Genomic DNA, 19,620 nt, shown 5'->3' with positions numbered 1-19,620 from the left:
TGCCCCTTTATGGTATGGAGCGCAACCGGCTCTCTCGTCACTGGATGACATGGCGAAACATGCAATTCAGGCTATTATTGCTTGTGTTTGCGCTTGCTGGCCGTGCAGTGGCCCAGAGGTGGGTGGGTGGGTTGAACGAGGGGATGGAGGGGATGGAGGGGAAAGCATCACTGAAGGAAATGACGGCCAATGCGGGGGGGCTTCCTGCTCGCGGCGGGGTAAATTGGAGACGCGGAGCTCTGGCTCTGAGCAGGCATTGGGAGCGTGGGAGCGTCAGCGTGGTTTGCCCAAGAACCCACGCTTCCCCCTCTTTGGTTGTCTTCTCGCACCAGTCACATACCCTGCGACCGAAGCGGTCATACCGTTATCTAACTGGTGCGTTTAGAGAGGCGTGCAGCTGTGTTCCTGTCTCCAGCTTTTTGGAGAAAAGCAAGCCTGTATGTTCCGAGGAACCGGCGGGTGGACTCCCGTCAGCCTGAGAGAGAGAGGCCCGCTTGAGGGTGAAGACACGAAGCTAAAACAGGACAGGTGAACAAAATAGTTTTCTCGAAAACCCCACAGCAGTTCGATAGTATAATGCGCTGATGGCGACCCCCGCCACCTCGACCGACATTCCGCGATGGCGCCTCAAATGGACATTACGCGCCGCGGCATATATAATACAACCTGCAACATGTGCAATCAGCCAAGTGATGCTCCGTGAATAGCTGCAAGACTCCCCGATTTTCACGATATCGACATCAGTCTGACTCCTCGTCATCATCTCCCAGGAACGCAAGGTCTGCTCGCGCCTTGCCACGCGCACGTGAGGGAATGTGTGCCTCCTGCTCCTCGTCGTCATCGTCGTCGTTTTGCTTGTCATTTTCAGGAACGGAAACATCGTCCTCCGTGGCCTTCTTCAGCGCCGGCTGCCCGCGCGCCTTGCTTCTCGATGATCGGCCACCCGCGCCCCAGTTTGCATTCATCTCTTGGACTGCCTCCAGATCTGCTTCAAGCTCTCTACGCTCCTTGATTTCCTTAGCCTTGGCCTCGGAGAAGCGGCCGTCCATGCCGATGTCCTTGAGCAATTCTCTGAGATGCCTGATCTTGGCTTTGGTATCGTCCCCGTATTGCTTCAGCTCGAATCCCCAAATCTTGCGAATGCCACACTTGACCAGCTGAGATTGCAGTTTCTTGACTTCGGCATCGTCGGGGTTCTCCGGAGCTGCAGATGCCTTCTTCGGCTTGGGCGCCTTGCTGCCAGCTCCGGCTTCCTTCTTCTTGCGTTTCGGTTTGGGCGGCTCATCTATCACGTCGGACAGCTCACTACTTGTGTCGTCCATCGCAGGCTTCACCTCATCCTTCCTCTCAGTGGTGACTTGGGGGTTCTTTCCGGTTGGCTTGTCTTCCTTTGTGTCAACAGAAGCTGTAACCTCCTTCTCCAGGGGCGCCTTGGGCTTCTCATCTTCTGTTTCCGCCTTTTGACTTTCGAGAGCGTCCTCATCACTGTCTGGCGGGGAGCTAAGGTCATCCGAGCCACTGTCCTCAATCTTGCTTGCACGTCCGTTACGAGCTTTGGACGGGTTTGACTTGACGGGGCTTGGCTCGGAGTCCGAATCAATAACGGGGGTATCCTGCTTCTTCTTTCGTGGCGCCGCCTTCTTTGGTTTGGGCTTGGGTTTGGACTTGGGCTCGGGCTTATCGCTCTCTATGCCGCTGTCTTCAAGATCCTCCTCCTTTTGAGCAGATGCCCGTTTCCTACGTTTCGCGGGTGGTGAGGTATCGGCAGATTGACGTTTGCCGGTCTTCTTTGGCTTCGCGCTCGCGTCTTCCTCGGACTCGGGATCGGGGTCGGCATTGCCCTCCATGAGCGCGGTCTGCATCAACGTCAGTCAGCCAGGGTATAAGGACGATGGTGCGCGCGTGCCAGGGACGGATGGTACTCACTGCAAGCTCCTTTACTAGCTTCTTGCTCTTGTCCTTCCACTTTCCCGACGAAAAGAATCCAGCTTCGAGTTCGAGGTCCGACTCGACGCGTTTTCGGATAAAGTTCACGGTGAGGTTATCTAAATCCGTCTTGTAGACATCGCGAACCGTGTCGAGAAGCGCCGTCTCGAGCTTCTTGTCCGACGGGGCCATCCTTTCACAGAAGGACAGGGATGAGACTAGTTGTGTTTTGTAATTTCCGTTATGGAAGTGCGTCAATTGTAACCCGGGCGTACGGGTGGCGGCTCGAAGTTGATGAGCGTATGATCTGTGGTGGATTGTATGAGAGCTTGAGGGCTCTTTCCCGCTTGTATAGACGCGTCGAAAGACAGTGTTTGGGTGCAAATGGCAAAGCTGACGCGCGCGGGCAGCCGCAGACCGAGCGCAACCAGCATAAGGTACTCGTTCGGCGGGGGACGGCGATCGCTGGGCGCCAGTGTCGGACCTGGTCCGAGCTTCAGGCATGCATCACGCCGGGCGAGGACCGATGAATATCGAAGGCCCCGGCCCCGGACTAAGATGCAACACCATCCGGTCAGATCGGGAACGGCAGTCGCTTGACTGACGCCTTTCGTGGGCGTTGGCGGGACTCAACGCACCATTAGATCATTTTTGAATCGCATTATGAGCAGGTCAGGCTGCATTGACCTTTTGAACCTATCCTTGTAGATGCGATTGCTGTAGAAGTAGCTAAGCAGTCAGTTGTGCTTTTCAAGTCTGCTCAACGATGTAACAAACCACAAGGCGATGAATGGGATGGAGAAGACTGCGCTGCAATTAAGAGCGGGACATGGAAGAGAGTCACTTGTTTGCATTTTGCACGCCGCGACGTCGATGTGGGTGCATTCTCCACGGTACTATTCAGTTGGAATCGGGAACACCTCCATAAATCGGAACTCAGTGAGTTAAGGGCCGCTCCAATTCGGGCCGGGAGCTGCGGCGTCACATCTGGCGTCTTGGTACCCTAAGAAGAGTCAAAGGACGTTTTGGTCCGGGGAGTTATGGGGCCGTCGATGTCAGTCTGCGGAAGCCAAACGGGGGGCCTTGTCCAGACTTGTGGGCTGCATGATTGGGCTGGAGCGTTCTTTGGAAACTCGGATGGGCCTCATTGGCTGTCGCAACGATTGAAGGACCGTGCAAACGAGCAGCCGGGACTGGGACTTGTTGTTTTCGAGTCCCCCTGGTAGAAAGGGAGCTTCCTGGCTTACACTCCATTCCTTGAATACGGTTTTGAGAAAAACAATGACGGCACGGTTGCGTCGCTCGACGGAGCATTGTTAACCTGTCGAACATGCTGCTCCGGTTTGGTTTACAGATCTACGGGTACGGGCATGTGGGAAAGAAAGCGTTTAGTGAGAGCCCATGCAAAGCCCTCCCTCCTTCCCTTCTGTTCCAGAGATGGCGGGAAAGGCCGAGAAGGTGTTAAATGATAGCAGAAAGGGGCCATCGTTCTCGCCAAGCCTTCCGAAGTCTGGAGATCTCTCGTTTGCCCCGGCCGCCTTGAAATCAATTATAGTCAGAGAGGGTTCCTAACGAAACAGCCAGCCATTCCAAGGGTGGATGGGCGTCTGCAGAAGATGCGCCATCATCCTTGCGTCGGCTGGTGGAGCGTCGAGCCGGGCGGAGCTGTCGCCGGCCGCTGGATGCTTGGGCGTTGGGTGGGATGGGCGAGGGAAATTTTCAAGAGCCATCGTGAAGGTTCTCTCTCCTTTACCGCCGATGAAGTGCTGCCGGCACCGGATTCTCCACTCTCTAGCGGGTTGGCTTCGAGTCTCTTCAGGTACAGGTACTTGGCATGTCTCCCTCCATTTGCGCTGCATCGCATCGTACAGAGTATAAGGACACTGGGACACACTACCTGCGTGATACTGAGCCCGAGGTGCCCATTCGGGTCGGCGGCCCTGTAAAGAATATCGCTCACATACAACTTCGGTCAGACTTTCTAATTCTCCGGCAACCAGATGGGGCCCGGAGGCTGTGGAAAACGACTGAAATCGCTGATGAGGGGAAAAGTGACGGGAGAGAAGAAAAACCCGCCTGGACAGAAGAGTGACATGACATGGGCCCGGTGCCAAAATTACGTGTCTAGATGGTACCGCAGCAGCAGCAGCAAGCCATGCCTGGCTGGCCACCACTGCTTAGTTTGTCATTACTGGGTTTCTGTCATTGAACGGGAGGGAACTCGAGCATACTGGCTGTACATGGTATTTTTTTTTTCTTGTTGTTAGGTACTCTGCGTGCCTTCCTATCTAGGTATATTAGGTACTTTGCCTCTGCCGCCTGACCGAAGCGGGATCCATACTGTATTCAAGTACTCTGTACCTCTACTTCTGGGGAAACCCAATCTCCAGCGTCACATCCATAATCCATTGGGTCGGGCTGCCTGTCTTTCTATTTTCTGTCTGTCACCCTACCGCTGTGCAGCGGCTTCCTGTCTGGATTGGATCCAGAACCACTTGCACTGGGCCGGATTGGCGTTTTCCTGCGTCCTGCTCTACACCCTCTCCCGTCCTCCGTCATCTCTCTCTCTGTGGATTTGCCTCCCCTCCCACCCCGGCCCGTGAAGAAGCACCACGACGCCTCCTCTGTCCCTCTGTGCTAAGGAAACCCAACTAGCCAACCGCCGACGTCTCCCGTCTCTTTCCATACTGCTGCTTCCGACTTTCTCCCTCTTTCACCCGACCGAATCGATAAAGTTCATCGTGTTTGTTCTCTTGTCTTACCTTCCACGTACTTTGTGCTCGTCAGCTTGGCTCTCTAAACACTTATTGTTGCTTGTCTCCAGCCGCCCCGTCTACAACCGTCCGACCTCAGCCTGGTTCCCAACCCTCATCCACGGATAAAGGCTCCCTCCCGAACAGACTGGGACGACCTTGGGCAGCTCAAGGCCTGGACTGAGAAGCTTGCCTCGCCCGTACGGCCCCTTGAGTCTCTCGCTCGAAACGAGAGTTGGTCGGTAGTAGCCCACCACCCCTGCACACTTATTGCGTCGCCGTTACCTCAGCTCAAGGTAGGTAGGTACATATTTATTACTTGATCTTCTACTTCCTTACCCTTACCCCTCCATTCCCCCGCAAGCAAGCTCATCCCAGCCCGGCTCAGCCAGGACCTTACCCTCCCGCCACAGCACCACTAAGCTTGGTTGCTGTTGCTCCCTCCATTTCCCACCACCCTTCGAACGATCCCCCTCGACGGAATATTTTACGTTTCTTCCACTCAACCAACCTTTTCTTCGACAAACCACATCGCCTGCGTAAATCGCCCAATATGCCTGCGCTCGTCGACGAAGAGACCGCCCCCGGGCGCCTTCTGCTGCTGTCCAACCGGCTGCCCATTACCATTAAGCGTTCCGATGACGGCAGCTACACCTTCTCCATGTCCTCTGGCGGTCTCGTCACCGGCCTCAGCGGACTGTCAAAAACCACTAGCTTTCAATGGTACGGCTGGCCGGGCCTCGAGGTTCCCGAGAACGAGATCGCCGGCATGAAGCAGCGTCTTAAGGACGAGTACGACGCCCACCCCGTCTTCATTGACGACGAGCTTGCCGACAAGCACTACAACGGCTTCTCCAGTATGGTCCAACTTCATCGCCTCCTACGTCTCTTTCCGCCTATGTAGCTAACAAGCAATTTCTGACAGACTCCATCCTCTGGCCACTCTTCCACTACCACCCCGGCGAAATCACATTTGACGAGAGCGCATGGGCCGCCTACCGTGAGGTCAATCGCCTGTTCGCAAAGGCCGTTGTTCAGGATGTTCAAGACGGCGACCTGATCTGGGTTCATGACTACCACCTAATGCTGTTGCCCGAGATGTTGCGCGAGGAAATCGGCGACTCCAAGAAGAACGTCAAGATTGGTTTTTTCCTGCACACACCCTTCCCTTCCTCCGAGATCTACCGTATCCTGCCCGTCCGCGAGGCCCTCCTCACAGGCGTCCTCGACTGCGACCTCATTGGTTTTCACACATACGACTATGCTCGCCACTTCCTGAGCAGTTGCTCTCGCATTCTGTAAGATCGAATCGACATCTTCTTCCGGCCTGTCTCGTGCTAACTTATCCCCAGTGGAACACCCACCACCCCGAACGGAGTCGATTACAACGGCAAATTCGTTACTGTCGGCGCATTCCCTATCGGCATCGATCCTGAGAAGTTCGTCGAGGGTCTCAAGAAGCCCAAGGTACAGGAGCGGATTGAGGCCCTGAGCCGCAAGTTCAACGGTGTCAAGCTCATCGTTGGTGTCGACCGTCTTGACTACATCAAGGGCGTCCCGCAGAAGCTCCATGCCTTAGAGGTTTTCCTGACCGAGCACCCCGAATGGATCGGTAAAATTGTGTTAGTACAGGTCGCCGTGCCTTCACGGCAGGACGTCGAGGAGTATCAGAACCTGCGCGCCGTCGTCAACGAGCTTGTCGGCCGCATCAATGGCAAGTTCGGTACCATCGAGTTCATGCCCATCCACTTCCTGCACCAAAGTGTGTCGTTCGACGAACTTACAGCCCTGTACGCCGTCTCCGACGTATGTCTCGTTTCTTCCACTCGCGACGGTATGAACCTGGTCTCGTATGAGTACATTGCGACCCAGCGCGAGCGCCACGGCGTCATGATTCTCTCCGAGTTCACCGGTGCCGCCCAATCCCTTAACGGCTCCCTTATCGTCAACCCCTGGAACACAGAGGAGCTGGCGAACGCCATCCACGACGCCGTCACCATGTCTCCCGAGCAGCGCGAGACCAACTACAAGAAACTCGAGCGCTACGTTTTCAAGTACACGTCCTCATGGTGGGGCCAGTCCTTCGTCGCCGAGATGACCCGCCTCTCCCAGGAGACGTCGCAGTCCAAGACACTCCGGAACATCAGCGGAAACGTTGTCGGCCAGGTCAGCAAGGCGCTACACGGCGCCATTGAGGGTGCTTCGAACCTGACTGGCGGCAAGGACAGTGCAGACGAGACGAAGCAAGAAGCATAGCGGTCCGTTGTGTATTCGAGTCGCACACCATTTTTTTTCTCTTTTCCTTCTTCGTTTTTTCAAACGTTTCTATTCTCTTACCTTTCCTGTCAGAAGCCGTCGTCTCAGGCGGCTAATTCGATGAGAGCATGATTGAAAGAAAAGAAAGAAAAACATACCCCCCCTCGCGATTACACCTAACCTTCAAGCTACCACATCTTATCGGCTTGGAGCATGGGGAAGCAAAGAAAACGAGGCGAAATCATAATCATTCGGATACAAGGCATCAAGCCCTAGGGCGGAGTTTCGCGGGATATCTTGGTTTTGTTTTGTTTTCTTTCTTTTTTTACATTCTTGACATAGGGACAGGGAAGAAGTTGAGGGAGGAATCACGCAACGAGAGAGTTGTGTCGTACATGATGGCCATCCTTGCTATTCGGGTTTGGGTTTAGGCTCAGCATTAGACTATCTACCTACTTGACGAAACGTGTAATGCGACCGATGACAGGTCGAAATTGTGGATGAACTGACCAAACATTGCCAGCTACTAGCGGGGGAGTTAACGATCTGTGTTCTATTTCAACAGGCCAAACAGCAAGTGATCTCACAAAAGCAGGCGTGCATGGTGATGTAGGGACAACTTGAATCTGATGTAAAATGTAACTGGCCGTGGTCAGGTTGAGAACTACCGTTCCAGCCAGTCCGCTTCTCATGTGTTTGCGGAAGGCGTCCCGAGGTATTTAAAAACAAAAAAGGGTCCGTCGCTTCTTCTGGAAAAAGACAACGTAAGAAGTGAAAGCTAGGGCGAAAGCGGAAGGCCTCATCAGAAAAACATGGAGGAAAGGTAACGTGCTGTGCTGTAACTCCATCCCGGTCCGTCCCCTCTGGTCCCTTTGCCATTGCAGATCGCAACCTGAAAAAACGCCCTCGTTTGGAAATGTTTCCGACATCAAAACATGAGGCGTCGTCACCACACAACAAAACAGAGACTTTCGCCGACCCTCTCAGTAGGGCGATGCCACAACGTCCTCCTTACCAAGCTTGTAGCGACCGCTCTTCGGCGTGCTGATGCGTCCGGAGTCTCTGCGACCCAAGCTGAGCTGCGCGAAGTTACCGGCAATGCTCTCACGAGTGGGACGCTTGAGGCCCTGTCTGCCGACCATGTTGACCTCGTTAGGGAGAGCGACGATGACATTCTTGTCTGTTCCGAACTTGAAGTCGTCGGCCTTGACCTCCTCGGCGTAGCGCTTGATTCGGTAGGCGCCCTTGATGCCGCGAAGAACCTTCTTCAAGGTCCACTCAACAATGTAGGGTCCAGTGGCCGTGATGATGCTCGTTTCCTCGATGCCCTCGCCGGTGTTGAAGCGCGCCGGCGTGAACGAAACGGGCTTTCCGGTCTCGTGGGCAAATTGAGCAACGTGTTCGGGTGTGAGGGCTAGACGGCGCGGCTGAGGCTTTTCGCTGGCCGCAAAAGACTTCTCGAAACCGAGCTTGCCCTCATTCTTGCCAGACTTCTGCATCGCGTCAATAAGCAGGATGTACGTCCGGCAGGTCGCGAGAATCCAGTGGCCGTCAGCAGATACGTCAAGACCAATGATCGGCTCTCCAAGAGCGGGAATGTGAGTTTTGGCGTTGATGCCAAGACGATCGAAGAGACGAACATCACCCTTGTTGGAAGCGACGGCGATGTAACCCTTCTCGGTGGTGGCGACGGCCGAGAATTCGTTCTTTGAGACATATTGCTTCAACTGGGAATCGACCAACTTGTTACCGGACAGACGGGGATCGACACGGTAAAGAGCGTTCTTCGAGATACCGAGGAAGGTTGGCTCGTGGGTCATCTGAGCAAATTTGTTCTCCGGGGCGAAATTGAGAATGGGAATGTCCTCGTGCACCTTCCACTCGTCGACAATTTTACCGTATTCGAGATCCATGCGATAAAGTTTGTTGGCATCCCGCTCGTTCTGCAGGACCATGTTGCGATCCTCGTTGTGAAGCATCATCTTCTTCGGGCTGAACAGCACGCCCTCAGGGGTTTCGACCTTAGAAATATTGGTCGAGAACTCAACGTTGTTGTCTGCCGTGTGCTTAAAGACACCGATTTTGGATCCGCGAACGACGAAAGAACGGTCGTGCTTGTAGCCGACAGCAAGTTGGGAGTTGACGATACCATCTTCGTCGTCGGTCTCGACATCGTCTCCATCCTCGTCACTATCGTAGTGCTCGCTGCGCTGCGCACAAGCCTTGTCGTTTTCCTCAGCGTCCTCGTACTCCTCTTCTTCTTCTTCTTCCTCCTCCTCCGGGGTATCTTCCATGGTCAAATCGTTGAAGGCATCCGTGACATATTCTTGCTCTTTCTCCTTGATCTTCTCCCACTTGGTCTCGTTCAGCTGCTCCCAGAGCGCGCGAAGAAGGGCATCCTGGAAACGCTCCAGCGCCGGCTGGTCTTTGAATCGCAGCAGCCAGGAGTATGCTGATCCATCGGAGGCGAAGTGGTTGAAGATGAAAGACAAAAACTCAAAGTTGAAGACAGGGTTGATGTCGGCGACAATCGGAATGCCAAGCCAGATCTTTTCCTTACTCTCGATCTGCAGCCAATACTTCCATTTGCCGACCTCGGTAACGGTGGCAGTGACAGAGGCGTCTTGCTGGACAAAAGCACCAGATGGGAAGTCGAAGAAGTGCAGTTCGCTCTGTTCAGTAGCGTATGTGCTTAGGGCTTGAGGGGCCAATTCAGACTTAGGCGGGCTGGCCGTCTTGCGCTTCTCGGGCGTGACCGGCATCTTGGAAGGCGTCTTCATTGGAGTCTGCACAAGAGATTCCTCTTGATTCTTGGTGGGCGTGCCGATGGGGCTTTGAGGCACGAACAGGCCGTCGGCTGATTCGATCGATCGCACGAGAGTCGGGCTGTGAATCGGACTCGCGGGCGGTATGGGGTGCTCGTCCTGGAACTCAAACTGCTTGAGGTCAAAGTCGGAGGCGGTCGTGTGTGGTTTGCGGTACTTGCGCTCGTACTGGCACTCCTTGGCGGTGCGCTCGAATTGCGCGACTTGACCAGAGGACACAATGTTGTCGCAAATGAATTCGTAAACGTCGCCCGTGTCACCGCTCAGGTCTCTCCACGCAAGAACCTTCTCGGTGCCTTCTCGGATCTCGACTCGGAAATGGAGGGCCTCGTCGAGCAGGAAAGTCTTCTCGTCCCTCTCGGCGGCGGCAAGTGCGTCAATCTCGGCGTCTTCTCCTTCCTCCTCAGCCAAAAGTTCAGCCTCGCCTTCTTCGTAGACTCTCTGTACCACGAGCTGGTATTGAAAGTCTTGCGCGGTGCGTCGAATTCGAGCGGCGGCGTCCTTAAAGATGAGTTCAGAGTAGCCCTTGGGCGACAGAGGGCGGACAAGGTAAAGCTGTCCTTGAGGGAGTTCGATAAGGGATTCTTGGTTGCTAGATCCAAAGATGAGTTTGCCAACTGAGAGGAAAGTGTGTTAGCATAGATGTCCACGGGGGATGGAGCAAACGGACGAAAAAGTCGGGGCAGTCGTCAAACACTCAATACAAAGTGGTGATGACGAGGGGGGGGCGCGATCAACGGGTCACATGCGCCTCGCTGTTGATCGCGCGACAAATAAAGGAGCAGAAGTCTTCAGCGACAGGGAAATGGCGGGGTGAACTTACCGTTCCTGAGGACAAACATTTTGAGGTTGGGGTTTGTTTGGAAGGCCGGTTGCGGGTGGGCGGAGAGCTATTGCGGGTGATTTATGATTCTCTGCAACGCTGTCCCATCCACTGGGGGGAAATCAGAGGGCGAGGAGACGGAGTGTCCCAGACCTTGGCCACGAAACGAAAGTGTGATCAGGCACTACGGAAGAAAATGCGTCATAAGAGGTAGCTTTTCGGTTTGCATGGTTCAGATGATGGAGGGGTGAAATGGTCTGTGGCTGTGCACGTCCTTTTTCCTTTCCATTTTCTTTGCCACGGCAACACAAGGTCCTCTGATGTTGCGCCACATTACTGGGGTATCACGTGGGGCTGCTCCCGGCAGAGGCCGGTCTAGGCCCAGGACCTTTCTAGTCTCCGCACCCAGTAGACGGCTAATTAGCTAAGCAACAGGAAGCCTCGTAACCAAAGCTCCACGCCTGTTACAGGAGACGATTCACCATGAGGCCGATCCATCCTGCCTTCTTGAGTTGCTGATGCTGGAGATATTGCATTCAAAACATGTGTCACTCATTTCATACTCGTCCAAACGCTGGGAACAGGTGTCTGAATGAGCCTAGAAGAAAAATGCGTCTGTGCTAGAGCTAGGAACTTGCGTCGCGCGTCGCGAAGTAGCCCATTGCTTTCATTTCATTTTGGAAAGTGTCAAACGAAATACGATATGCCAGTTTGCAATAATGTTTCAGTCGTAACAGACAACAGTGACCAGCACACTCCCCTCTCAGTGCCAAGTATCACAATCGACGGAGACGAGAACGGCCCAGGTCATGCTTCTAACCGTCCTACCTGGCGGATTCTTTTCTCTGCAAGAGTTTTCCACCTCTTTCATCGTGCCTTTTTGTTTGACCCGTCTTCTCTCTTAGGCACACTTTTCCCCGGATGCCGGTGGAGAGACACGGTGGAGACTGACGAAGTTGGACAACTCATGATGGTTGCCTTGAGAGAGATGTGATAGATGGAACGGAGTTTGGACACCTTCCAAACACTGAAGATGGACGGCGTTCAAGACAGGCTTCCAGTTCGAGCCGCACTTATGAAAAAAGGAAGAAACGAAAGGTTTCGGGTAGACACCAGGCATTCATTCAACTTGCCGATACCTATTGCTGTCAAATGTCGCAAGCTGTGTTTGATTGTAGCGGCATACTTATTGCCTCTAAAGAGTCACAAACTTGCATCGTTGAAAACACACATGTAAACTAATTGGGCCAGAAGATATGCTAGGAGCCAATGCTCCACGCTGGAAAGAACAAAGATGTTACAGTTCATCTGCAACTGGCGCTCCCTTCACCGCTTGGCCAAGAATCTCCTGTGCGTCATCTGTTTCAATCCTTCCGTGAGTGTTAGCCTCGGACAAGTCATCGGCAATCAACCTGGCAATGTTCATCCCCATTAACGAACTGGTCTCCATGCAGGAGATGAAACTCTCGATACCAGACAGGTAGTAGAGACCGTCCCTCAAGATGGGATCCTGGAAAGTCACACGCGGGTACTCGATGGGGTAAGAGTTGAAAACATGAGGGTGATACCAAGAAATGGGATCAACCACGCGTGGGCTGCTCTCCTTGATCTTCTGCGCCGGGATGATGGATTCAGGCACCTCCACGCCGAGTAATTCCGACAAGAAGTCTGCTGTCACCTTTCCAGGCGAAAAGATCTTGTAAATAAACTCGTCCTTCAGCGTGTCCGGGTTGGTGACGGTTCTCAAGGTGCTGATAGAGTAGAAGCCCGCTTTCCCGGCGCCCTCGGATCCAGCCTTGGAGTCGTCGTCGGGGTTGAGAGTCGTCAGAACCGTGTCCGGGGCCTTGGAGCCGGCGGCCAACCCGAAATACTTCGGGCTGATACGGAAGGGCGAGGCAAAGAGAGTGACATGAAGCTTAGTGTAAGGGATCTCGTCAATCTTGTGCTGGAACAGGTCCTCAGAGACGCTAATATCACCGTACTGCCACGGAGTGGCAATCACGACATTGTCGAAGGCGATCGGGTATTGGTCTGCTGCATTGGCGTCGACTTCAGAGTGAGCTCCTTTGGTGGACAACAAGTATTTGGAGTCGGTAGAACCGGATTTCAGTGCAATGGAGGTGACCGATGTATTTCGCTGTACAGTGGCATTGCTTCTGTCGAGCATAGTCGCGAAGATCTGCCAGTTGCCACCAATGACCTGCTTGGCACCTTCGGGTGCGAGAGAGACCATGGTCTCAAGGCCGTGAATATGCCTCAGGTTTGACGCATAGTTGACGCGGGTTGCTGCCTGAATGATATCATGAGCGAAAAGCTCACCGATCTACTAGAGGTTAGCCATTGGTCAGTGGTACTCACAGGTTCAAACATACATCATTGTTGACAAGGAACTGTTCGCCTGTGACCGAAGTCGCCTTCAGGAGATCAAGCTCGAAGACTCTCTGTGTGAGGGATCGAAAGGGGAAGTGAGGCTTTTCGTAAAGCTGCAGAAAGGTCGACACGGTCGACTGGACGAGCTTCTGCGCCTTGTAAGGGGCTGTGCCGTACTTCCAGAAGAGCTTGGCCAAATTCCACCACTCCCAGGAGCTGTCGTCCTGTGTAAAAACAAACTTCTCTCCATCCCAAATGCCCAAGAAGCCATCGCTGCCGGACTCAGGCTCTTTCAGGGGCAGACCAAAGTTAAGGCTCGCGTTGTACATGATATGGTTGGCCTCTATGAAGATGGATGCACCCAGCTCAACAGGCTCGAGCGGGTTGTTGTAAGCTTCTACAGTCAAGGTACGGCCGCCGATGCGGTCGGTTTTCTCAAAAACAGTGATGTTCACGGGAACCCCCTCTGCCTCGGCGAACTTCTGGAGGTAGTATGCCGTGGATGAGCCACCGGCGCCAGCGCCTGGATGCTGTGTCAGTATTTTGTGTTGTGGTGCTAATTACCCACAAGCATAGCGTGGTTCGAGGGTTGAGATATTCAAACACGGCCTCGCGTGGTGTCTACATACCAATGATGGCGACTTGCCTGATGTTGCTTTCGGTAGCGATCTGCTCAAGCTCGGTCGCAGGAGCTGCTGAGTGCGTTAAGCTGAGCGCAGACAGCACAGCGGAGAGCTTGGACCCCCACATCATGTCGCGGATTTGACCGTGTTGAGTCGTTTTATTAGACTAAGTAGTAAAGGGGGTTAAGGTAATGGTTGAGATAGAGGAGTGAGGAAGGTATTTGCTTGATGGAAACTGTCCAAGACACGGTGGGCAGACGAGGGGGATGAAAGGAGAGGATGAAATGGACTCGTAATGAAGCTGCGTCAGGAAATCCCCAAATGAATTGAACTCAGAGTGAGTAAACAAACCGCCGCTTTAATTCGTATTTCGGATGTCACTGGGGGTGAAATGTCTACATCCGAGGAAGATGGATTGACTGGAGGAAGCATAAATCGTTAGAAGGAGCAGTACATATTCTACACACACTCAACCTAATGATTCTGGCCAAGACAAACGAACTAGAACCAAATTACATGAGTTTGGTTGGGTGTTTAGGCTACCTTGCCTGACTTGGAGAGAGAGCCTTCACTGAGATCAGGAGGTTCGAGGTAAAGCAGCGGTCCGGCCTCAGGGTAACGGTTTCATTCTGGTGGTACTTTTTGGGGGTACCCCTGGGACCCAAAGTCCCCACGTTTCCATGCAAACGAGGTATGACGCACGGATCACAACCACTGGCTCTTGCTGCCCCTTTAGAGAGGTATTACTGTTTCTATGGTTAGTATGTATATACACCACAGTTCTACTAACTGAGCATTAGTACCTTTGGCCAGGCACCTGGCGAGCGAGCACCTTCCACCAACGCCTGACCGCCTGCCACCTCGAGGCAGAAAAAAGTCACCACCACAGTCCCGCATCTGAAGCTCCCGGGCCAAGTCAACCTCGAGAACACTCCACGCCTGGTCGCTAATCCAATAACCTTACCGACCGATACCCCCTCACGAACCTCTCGACGACCACTAGCCAAAATGTCTGCGGCACAACTGCTCAACCCCAAGGCCGAATCGAGGGTGCGCACCTCTTCTTCTCCTGTCAACGTCGTTTGTAATGCTAACTCTCCCAACAGCGGCGGGGTGAAGCCCTGAAGGTCAACATCAGTGCTGGTGAAGGCCTCCAGGATGTCCTCAAGTCCAACCTCGGCCCTTTGGGCACCATCAAGATGTATGTGTAGCGTCTTGTTATACACAGAACTATTTGCTAACGACCTCAGGCTTGTTGACGGCTCTGGTCAAGTGCGACACATTGCCCCTCTTCCCCTAGATACCTGCTAATGCGCCCCGAATCCAGATCAAGCTGACAAAAGACGGAAACGTCCTCCTGCGCGAGATGCAAATACAAAACCCTACCGCCGTCATGATTGCCCGAGCTGCGACTGCACAAGACGACATTTGTGGAGACGGCACAACATCTGCAGTTCTGTTGATCGGAGAGCTTCTCAAGCAGGCAGACCGATACATTTCGGAAGGCCTGCATCCTAGAATCATCACGGATGGTTTCGAGATTGCAAAGAACGAGTCGCTGAAGGTGAGCCTCTTGCGAACTAGCATATTCGGCCACCAGGTACTGACAGGTGATAGTTCCTCGACAACTTCAAGCTTGCCAAGGAGGTTGATCGCGAGCTGCTTCTCTCCGTCGCCCGTACGTCGCTGTCCACGAAGCTCAACTCCAGCCTCGCGAGCAAGCTCACCCCCGATATCGTCGATGCCGTACTTGCCATTTACGAGGCCCCGGCCAAGCCCGACTTGCACATGGTTGAGATCATGAAGATGCAGCACCGCACCGCCTCCGACACGCAGCTGATCAAGGGTCTCGCCCTCGACCATGGCGCTCGCCACCCCGATATGCCCAAGCGTGTTGAGAACGCCTACATCCTGACGATGAACGTGAGCTTGGAGTACGAGAAGTCTGAGATCAACTCTGGCTTCTTCTACTCCAGCGCGGAGCAGAGAGACAAGCTCGTGGAGAGCGAGCGCAGATTTGTCGATGCCAAGCTCAAGAAGATCGTTGAGCTGAAGAAGGAAGTTTGCGGAAATGACCCTAACAAGAACTTTGTCATCGTCAACCAGAAGGGTATCGATCCCCTGTCCCTCGACGTTCTGGCGAAGAACGGCATTCTCGCCTTGCGTCGTGCCAAGAGAAGAAACATGGAGAGACTGCAGCTCATTTGCGGTGGTGTTGCACAGAACAGCGTTGACGACCTGAGCCCGGAGTCCTTGGGATGGGCTGGCTTGGTCTACGAGCAGACTTTGGGCGAGGAGAAGTATACCTTCATCGAGGAGGTCAAGGACCCCAAGTCTGTCACCCTTTTGATCAAGGGTCCCAACGCACACACCATCACTCAGGTCACCGATGCCGTCCGCGACGGTCTGCGCAGTGTCTACAACATGATTGTCGATGGAAGTGTCGTTCCCGGTGCCGGCTCCTTCCAGGTTGCCTGTGCGGCACACCTCAAGAGCGATGCTTTTGCCAAGACGGTGAAGGGCAAGGCCAAGTGGGGTGTCGAGGCGTTTGCCGACGCTCTGTTGATCATCCCGAAGACTCTGGCTGCCAATGCTGGTCTTGACATCCAGGATGCTCGTAAGTACACACCTCACTGTCGTTTTGCGAACACAACAGCTAACATGTCACAGTTGCTGCTTTGCAGGATGAGCACGCGGATGGTAATGTTGTTGGTCTGGATCTGGCAACGGGTGAGCCGATGGACCCTGAACTCGAGGGTATTTTCGACTCGTTCAGAGTACTCAGAAACTGCATCGCCTCCAGCTCAAGCATTGCATCCAACTTGCTTCTCTGCGACGAGCTTCTGAAGGCGAGACAGATGGGCAGAGCAGGAGGCCCAGGCCCTGGTATGGATGGTCCTGAGGAGTAATGAGTTGATGGATTCCCATGTAAAAAGGTATTGGCACGGTAGACAAAAGGTGTTGCTCTTAGACCTGTCAAAGCTGCTGAGCAATGGAATGATATCCAATCACGAAGACCATTTTGGCATCGATTCCGAAAGTGAGGTGAAAGCAGCATACCTACCTTCTCCCTATAGATACCAAGTGAGGCATGGGATCCCATGCCTCAATGGGGTCCTTCTACTACCCCTCGCCAGGAGGGCGGCGACTGAGGTGTGATAAGATAAGCCCCGCATCAAAATATTTTGAACGGGCCAAAAAATCTCGACCCCACCACTACCAGCTCAACCCAAGCAGTCGCAAACCAAGACGAAGCACGTCAAAGTCACGGAATCATGGCAGACTACGATAGCGACTCCTCTGAACAGGAACTGACCGAGACTAACGTATTGCTTGGTTACGCTAGCAAAGATGCAGACGAGGACACCATCAGCCGTCTTGGTGGCCAACCAGTAAGCTATTCGCGAACCAACTTCCCACCCCGCCAAACGGCGATTGGGAAAGGCGGTATGCAGATGCAACGAACGAGAAACTGACACCAACGCCTCCCCGTAGGACTGGCTAAACCCCGAACTGCCTGCCCCGTCTGCCCTCGCTCGCTGCAAGATATGCAACGACATCATGGTCCAGCTTCTTCAGCTCAATGGCGAGCTTCCCGAAAGGTTCCCTGGCCACGAACGCCGCCTCTACGTCTTCGCGTGCCGCAGGTCGACATGCCGGCGCAAACAGGGTAGCATCCGCGCTGTCAGAGGTGTCAGGATATCCAAGGACGCACCCACGGTCGGAGCGAAGAAGGTCGAGACAAAGGCTCCGAAGAAACCGATCGAGGAGGAGCCCAAGAAAAATGACGGTCCGGGCCTGGGCAGCGCGCTCTTCGGCGGCGGGGGCGGTGGTAGCTCGGGCGCCGCCAATCCGTTTGCCAGCAACGCAAACCCCTTTAGTACAGGGGCCTCTTCAAGCAGTCCCTTCAGTAATGCCGCCCCATCGTCGAACCCCTTCTCCAAGCCCGCCGCCGAACCTCAGCAGCCCGAGCAAAAGAAAGCCGAGGACCCGGCAGAATCCCTCCCCAAGACATTCGCCGAGACCCTCAACCTCAATAACCCGCAGGAATCTTCCGGCACGCCCCCTCCACCGGAGCCCTGGCCCCCGGCTGATGCCCTGCCGAAGGCGTACCCTATTTCTTACCTCGCGGATGCCGAGTTCGAGACCCTGGACCCGGAACCCATGCCCGTCCCCCAGAACGCGCGGATGGAGGTTGATAACGAGGGCGGTGCTGGTGCCACGGGTGGCGACATCAAGGACGTCTTCGAGTCCTCCATGGACGCCGTCTTCCAGAAGTTCGCGGACCGCATGGCCCAGAACCCGGAGCAAGCCATCCGTTACGAGTTCGCCGGCGCGCCTCTACTGTATTCCAAGGCCGACGTCGTCGGCAAGTCGCTCGGCGGCGGCGGGCGCATGCCGAGGTGCGGCAATTGTGGCGCCGGACGAGTGTTTGAGGTGCAGATGACGCCGCACGCCATCACGGAGCTCGAGGCAGAGGAGCTCTCGCTCGAGGGCATGGACTGGGGCACGATCATTGTGGGTGTCTGCGAGGCGGACTGCCAGCAGAGAGGCGTCGAGGCCGGTGAGGGCGGCTACCTGGAGGAGTGGTGCGGTGTTCAGTGGGAGGAGCTCTCGAAGCGATGAGCGGTTTTTTGTTGTTTTTTTTCCCACACAAGAAAGGAGCGGAAAAGCAAGCAAAGGTTTTTAAAGACGTTGAGAAAATGACGGAAGATTCATACGACATCTCGAATTGTGTGGCATGTCTCATATTCAGGGATATACTCTATGGTTCCCCCAATTCCAAAGTCACAGTGAACGCCGGTAATTTTGCCGCCATGCTCTCTTCCAGCCTTAACTCCATTTACGGAGCTATTAGCAGCCAAGGGGAATGTGTCACCCTTGCCCCCCCTTTCATTTCTCTTCCTCGCACCTGGAAAACCAGCAGCAGTCTGTTTTGTACTGATCTGATTCCTTCCTTTACACGGTCTCCTCCCATGATCTCCGGATCACCCTCGAGAACATGTCAATGTTGACGTCCTCCCTAATCTCCGACTTCTTGGCCTCGTTCTCCGTGTTCTTGGGAATGGTAACGACACCGTTGTCGCCGACAGTCCAGCCAGCGACCTCAGTCACGAACTTAGCGGCGGCGTCGGAGTCAAGACCGAGCCACGACTCGAGCTGGGACAAGCTAACCTCGCGGAAGGCCTGGGCAACAAGGTTGGCAATGTTGGCGCGGATGAGATCCTCGAAACCAGAGATATCGGCGATCAGGTCGGCACAGAGATCGTCGCCATCAATGGTGTTCCAGAAGCGAGCATACTCGGAGCCCTCGAGCTGGATGTTGAGGGTACGGAGCTTGGTGACGGCCTCGTGGAGCTCGCCCTGGGCGATGGTAGATGGGTTGATCAGGTGCAGAGCAAGGCTGAACTGCGGCGAGGGGAACTGGGTCATAGCCTTGACTAGGATGTTGGTGACGACCTCATCCTTCATGCGGTCGGGGTTAAGCTGGTACCTGTGGATAAGAGGCGCCAAGGCGCAACAGGTCAGCAATGCAGTTCCATAGCGATCGCGTGCTGGTTTGATATTCAAAACATAGTGTTCGGTTTCGTTCAGGCAACACCATAAAAGCTGACTTCAGTTGCGACCGAGAAGTTCGTGACGGAACAGCCGGTGCATGTCAGGTAATAGGAAACGTTTACATGATCATCATATAACCGGCGTGGGACCACCACAAGGCAGGGTACCAAGCCAACTGACAGCGTACATGAAAGACGCGCAGTGACAGGGTCTGTCGAGAGCGAGGGCGACTCACAGCTTCAGCAGTGTCCTGTTCGCATTGCAGTCGCAGTACTTCTGCTCGCACTGCTCCTGCAGATAGGCCTCGAGGTTAACGACGGCCTCGGGGTTGTAGCGCTCCAGGCCATTGATGATGTTGACAATGTAGTCGGGCCGCTCGGGCGGATCTTCGCCGTTCAACATGGTTGATGGTTTTGTCGGCGTGGGGGGGTGTGTGAGAGGAGTGGTGGTTTCGAGGTTCGGCGGGTAAGGAGAGGTATCGTGGA

General features: G+C 54.3%; 7 protein-coding genes across 7 annotated transcripts; 3 read left to right on the top strand and 4 right to left on the bottom strand.

Annotated features, from left to right (window-relative positions):
- Positions 1–740: 740 nt before the first annotated feature.
- Positions 741–2,430, bottom strand: CH63R_01396 (Transcriptional regulator; the record flags this gene model as incomplete). Its single annotated transcript, XM_018296371.1, has 2 exons — positions 741–1,856; positions 1,927–2,430. The coding sequence occupies 2 exons, from the start codon at positions 2,428–2,430 to the stop codon at positions 741–743; spliced, it is 1,620 nt and encodes a 539-aa protein (XP_018164733.1).
- A 2,802-nt stretch (positions 2,431–5,232) lies between these two features.
- Positions 5,233–6,935, top strand: CH63R_01395 (Alpha,alpha-trehalose-phosphate synthase (UDP-forming); the record flags this gene model as incomplete). Its single annotated transcript, XM_018296370.1, has 3 exons — positions 5,233–5,536; positions 5,605–5,977; positions 6,032–6,935. 3 exons carry the CDS (start codon positions 5,233–5,235, stop codon positions 6,933–6,935), a joined length of 1,581 nt encoding a protein of 526 aa, XP_018164732.1.
- A 983-nt stretch (positions 6,936–7,918) lies between these two features.
- Positions 7,919–10,602, bottom strand: CH63R_01394 (VID27 cytoplasmic protein; the record flags this gene model as incomplete). Its single annotated transcript, XM_018296369.1, has 2 exons — positions 7,919–10,377; positions 10,584–10,602. 2 exons carry the CDS (start codon positions 10,600–10,602, stop codon positions 7,919–7,921), a joined length of 2,478 nt encoding a protein of 825 aa, XP_018164731.1.
- Positions 10,603–11,880: 1,278 nt separating this feature from the next.
- Positions 11,881–13,706, bottom strand: CH63R_01393 (Prenylcysteine oxidase; the record flags this gene model as incomplete). Its single annotated transcript, XM_018296368.1, has 3 exons — positions 11,881–12,906; positions 12,956–13,476; positions 13,583–13,706. 3 exons carry the CDS (start codon positions 13,704–13,706, stop codon positions 11,881–11,883), a joined length of 1,671 nt encoding a protein of 556 aa, XP_018164730.1.
- An 878-nt stretch (positions 13,707–14,584) lies between these two features.
- On the top strand, positions 14,585–16,485 carry CH63R_01392 (T-complex protein 1 subunit zeta; the record flags this gene model as incomplete). Its single annotated transcript, XM_018296367.1, has 6 exons — positions 14,585–14,626; positions 14,683–14,777; positions 14,827–14,848; positions 14,877–15,140; positions 15,194–16,193; positions 16,247–16,485. 6 exons carry the CDS (start codon positions 14,585–14,587, stop codon positions 16,483–16,485), a joined length of 1,662 nt encoding a protein of 553 aa, XP_018164729.1.
- Positions 16,486–16,851: 366 nt separating this feature from the next.
- Positions 16,852–18,202, top strand: CH63R_01391 (PDCD2_C domain-containing protein; the record flags this gene model as incomplete). Its single annotated transcript, XM_018296366.1, has 2 exons — positions 16,852–16,968; positions 17,072–18,202. The coding sequence occupies 2 exons, from the start codon at positions 16,852–16,854 to the stop codon at positions 18,200–18,202; spliced, it is 1,248 nt and encodes a 415-aa protein (XP_018164728.1).
- A 333-nt stretch (positions 18,203–18,535) lies between these two features.
- CH63R_01390 (Eukaryotic translation initiation factor 3 subunit K) lies at positions 18,536–19,537 on the bottom strand (the record flags this gene model as incomplete). Its single annotated transcript, XM_018296365.1, has 2 exons — positions 18,536–19,070; positions 19,371–19,537. The coding sequence occupies 2 exons, from the start codon at positions 19,535–19,537 to the stop codon at positions 18,536–18,538; spliced, it is 702 nt and encodes a 233-aa protein (XP_018164727.1).
- Positions 19,538–19,620: the final 83 nt, after the last annotated feature.

This window comes from Colletotrichum higginsianum, chromosome 1 (genome assembly GCF_001672515.1).
Source record: "Colletotrichum higginsianum IMI 349063 chromosome 1, whole genome shotgun sequence".
NCBI classification, from domain to species: domain Eukaryota; kingdom Fungi; phylum Ascomycota; class Sordariomycetes; order Glomerellales; family Glomerellaceae; genus Colletotrichum; species Colletotrichum higginsianum.
Note: the sequence above shows the minus strand (reverse complement) of the source record. Positions and strands in the feature narration are given on the sequence as shown.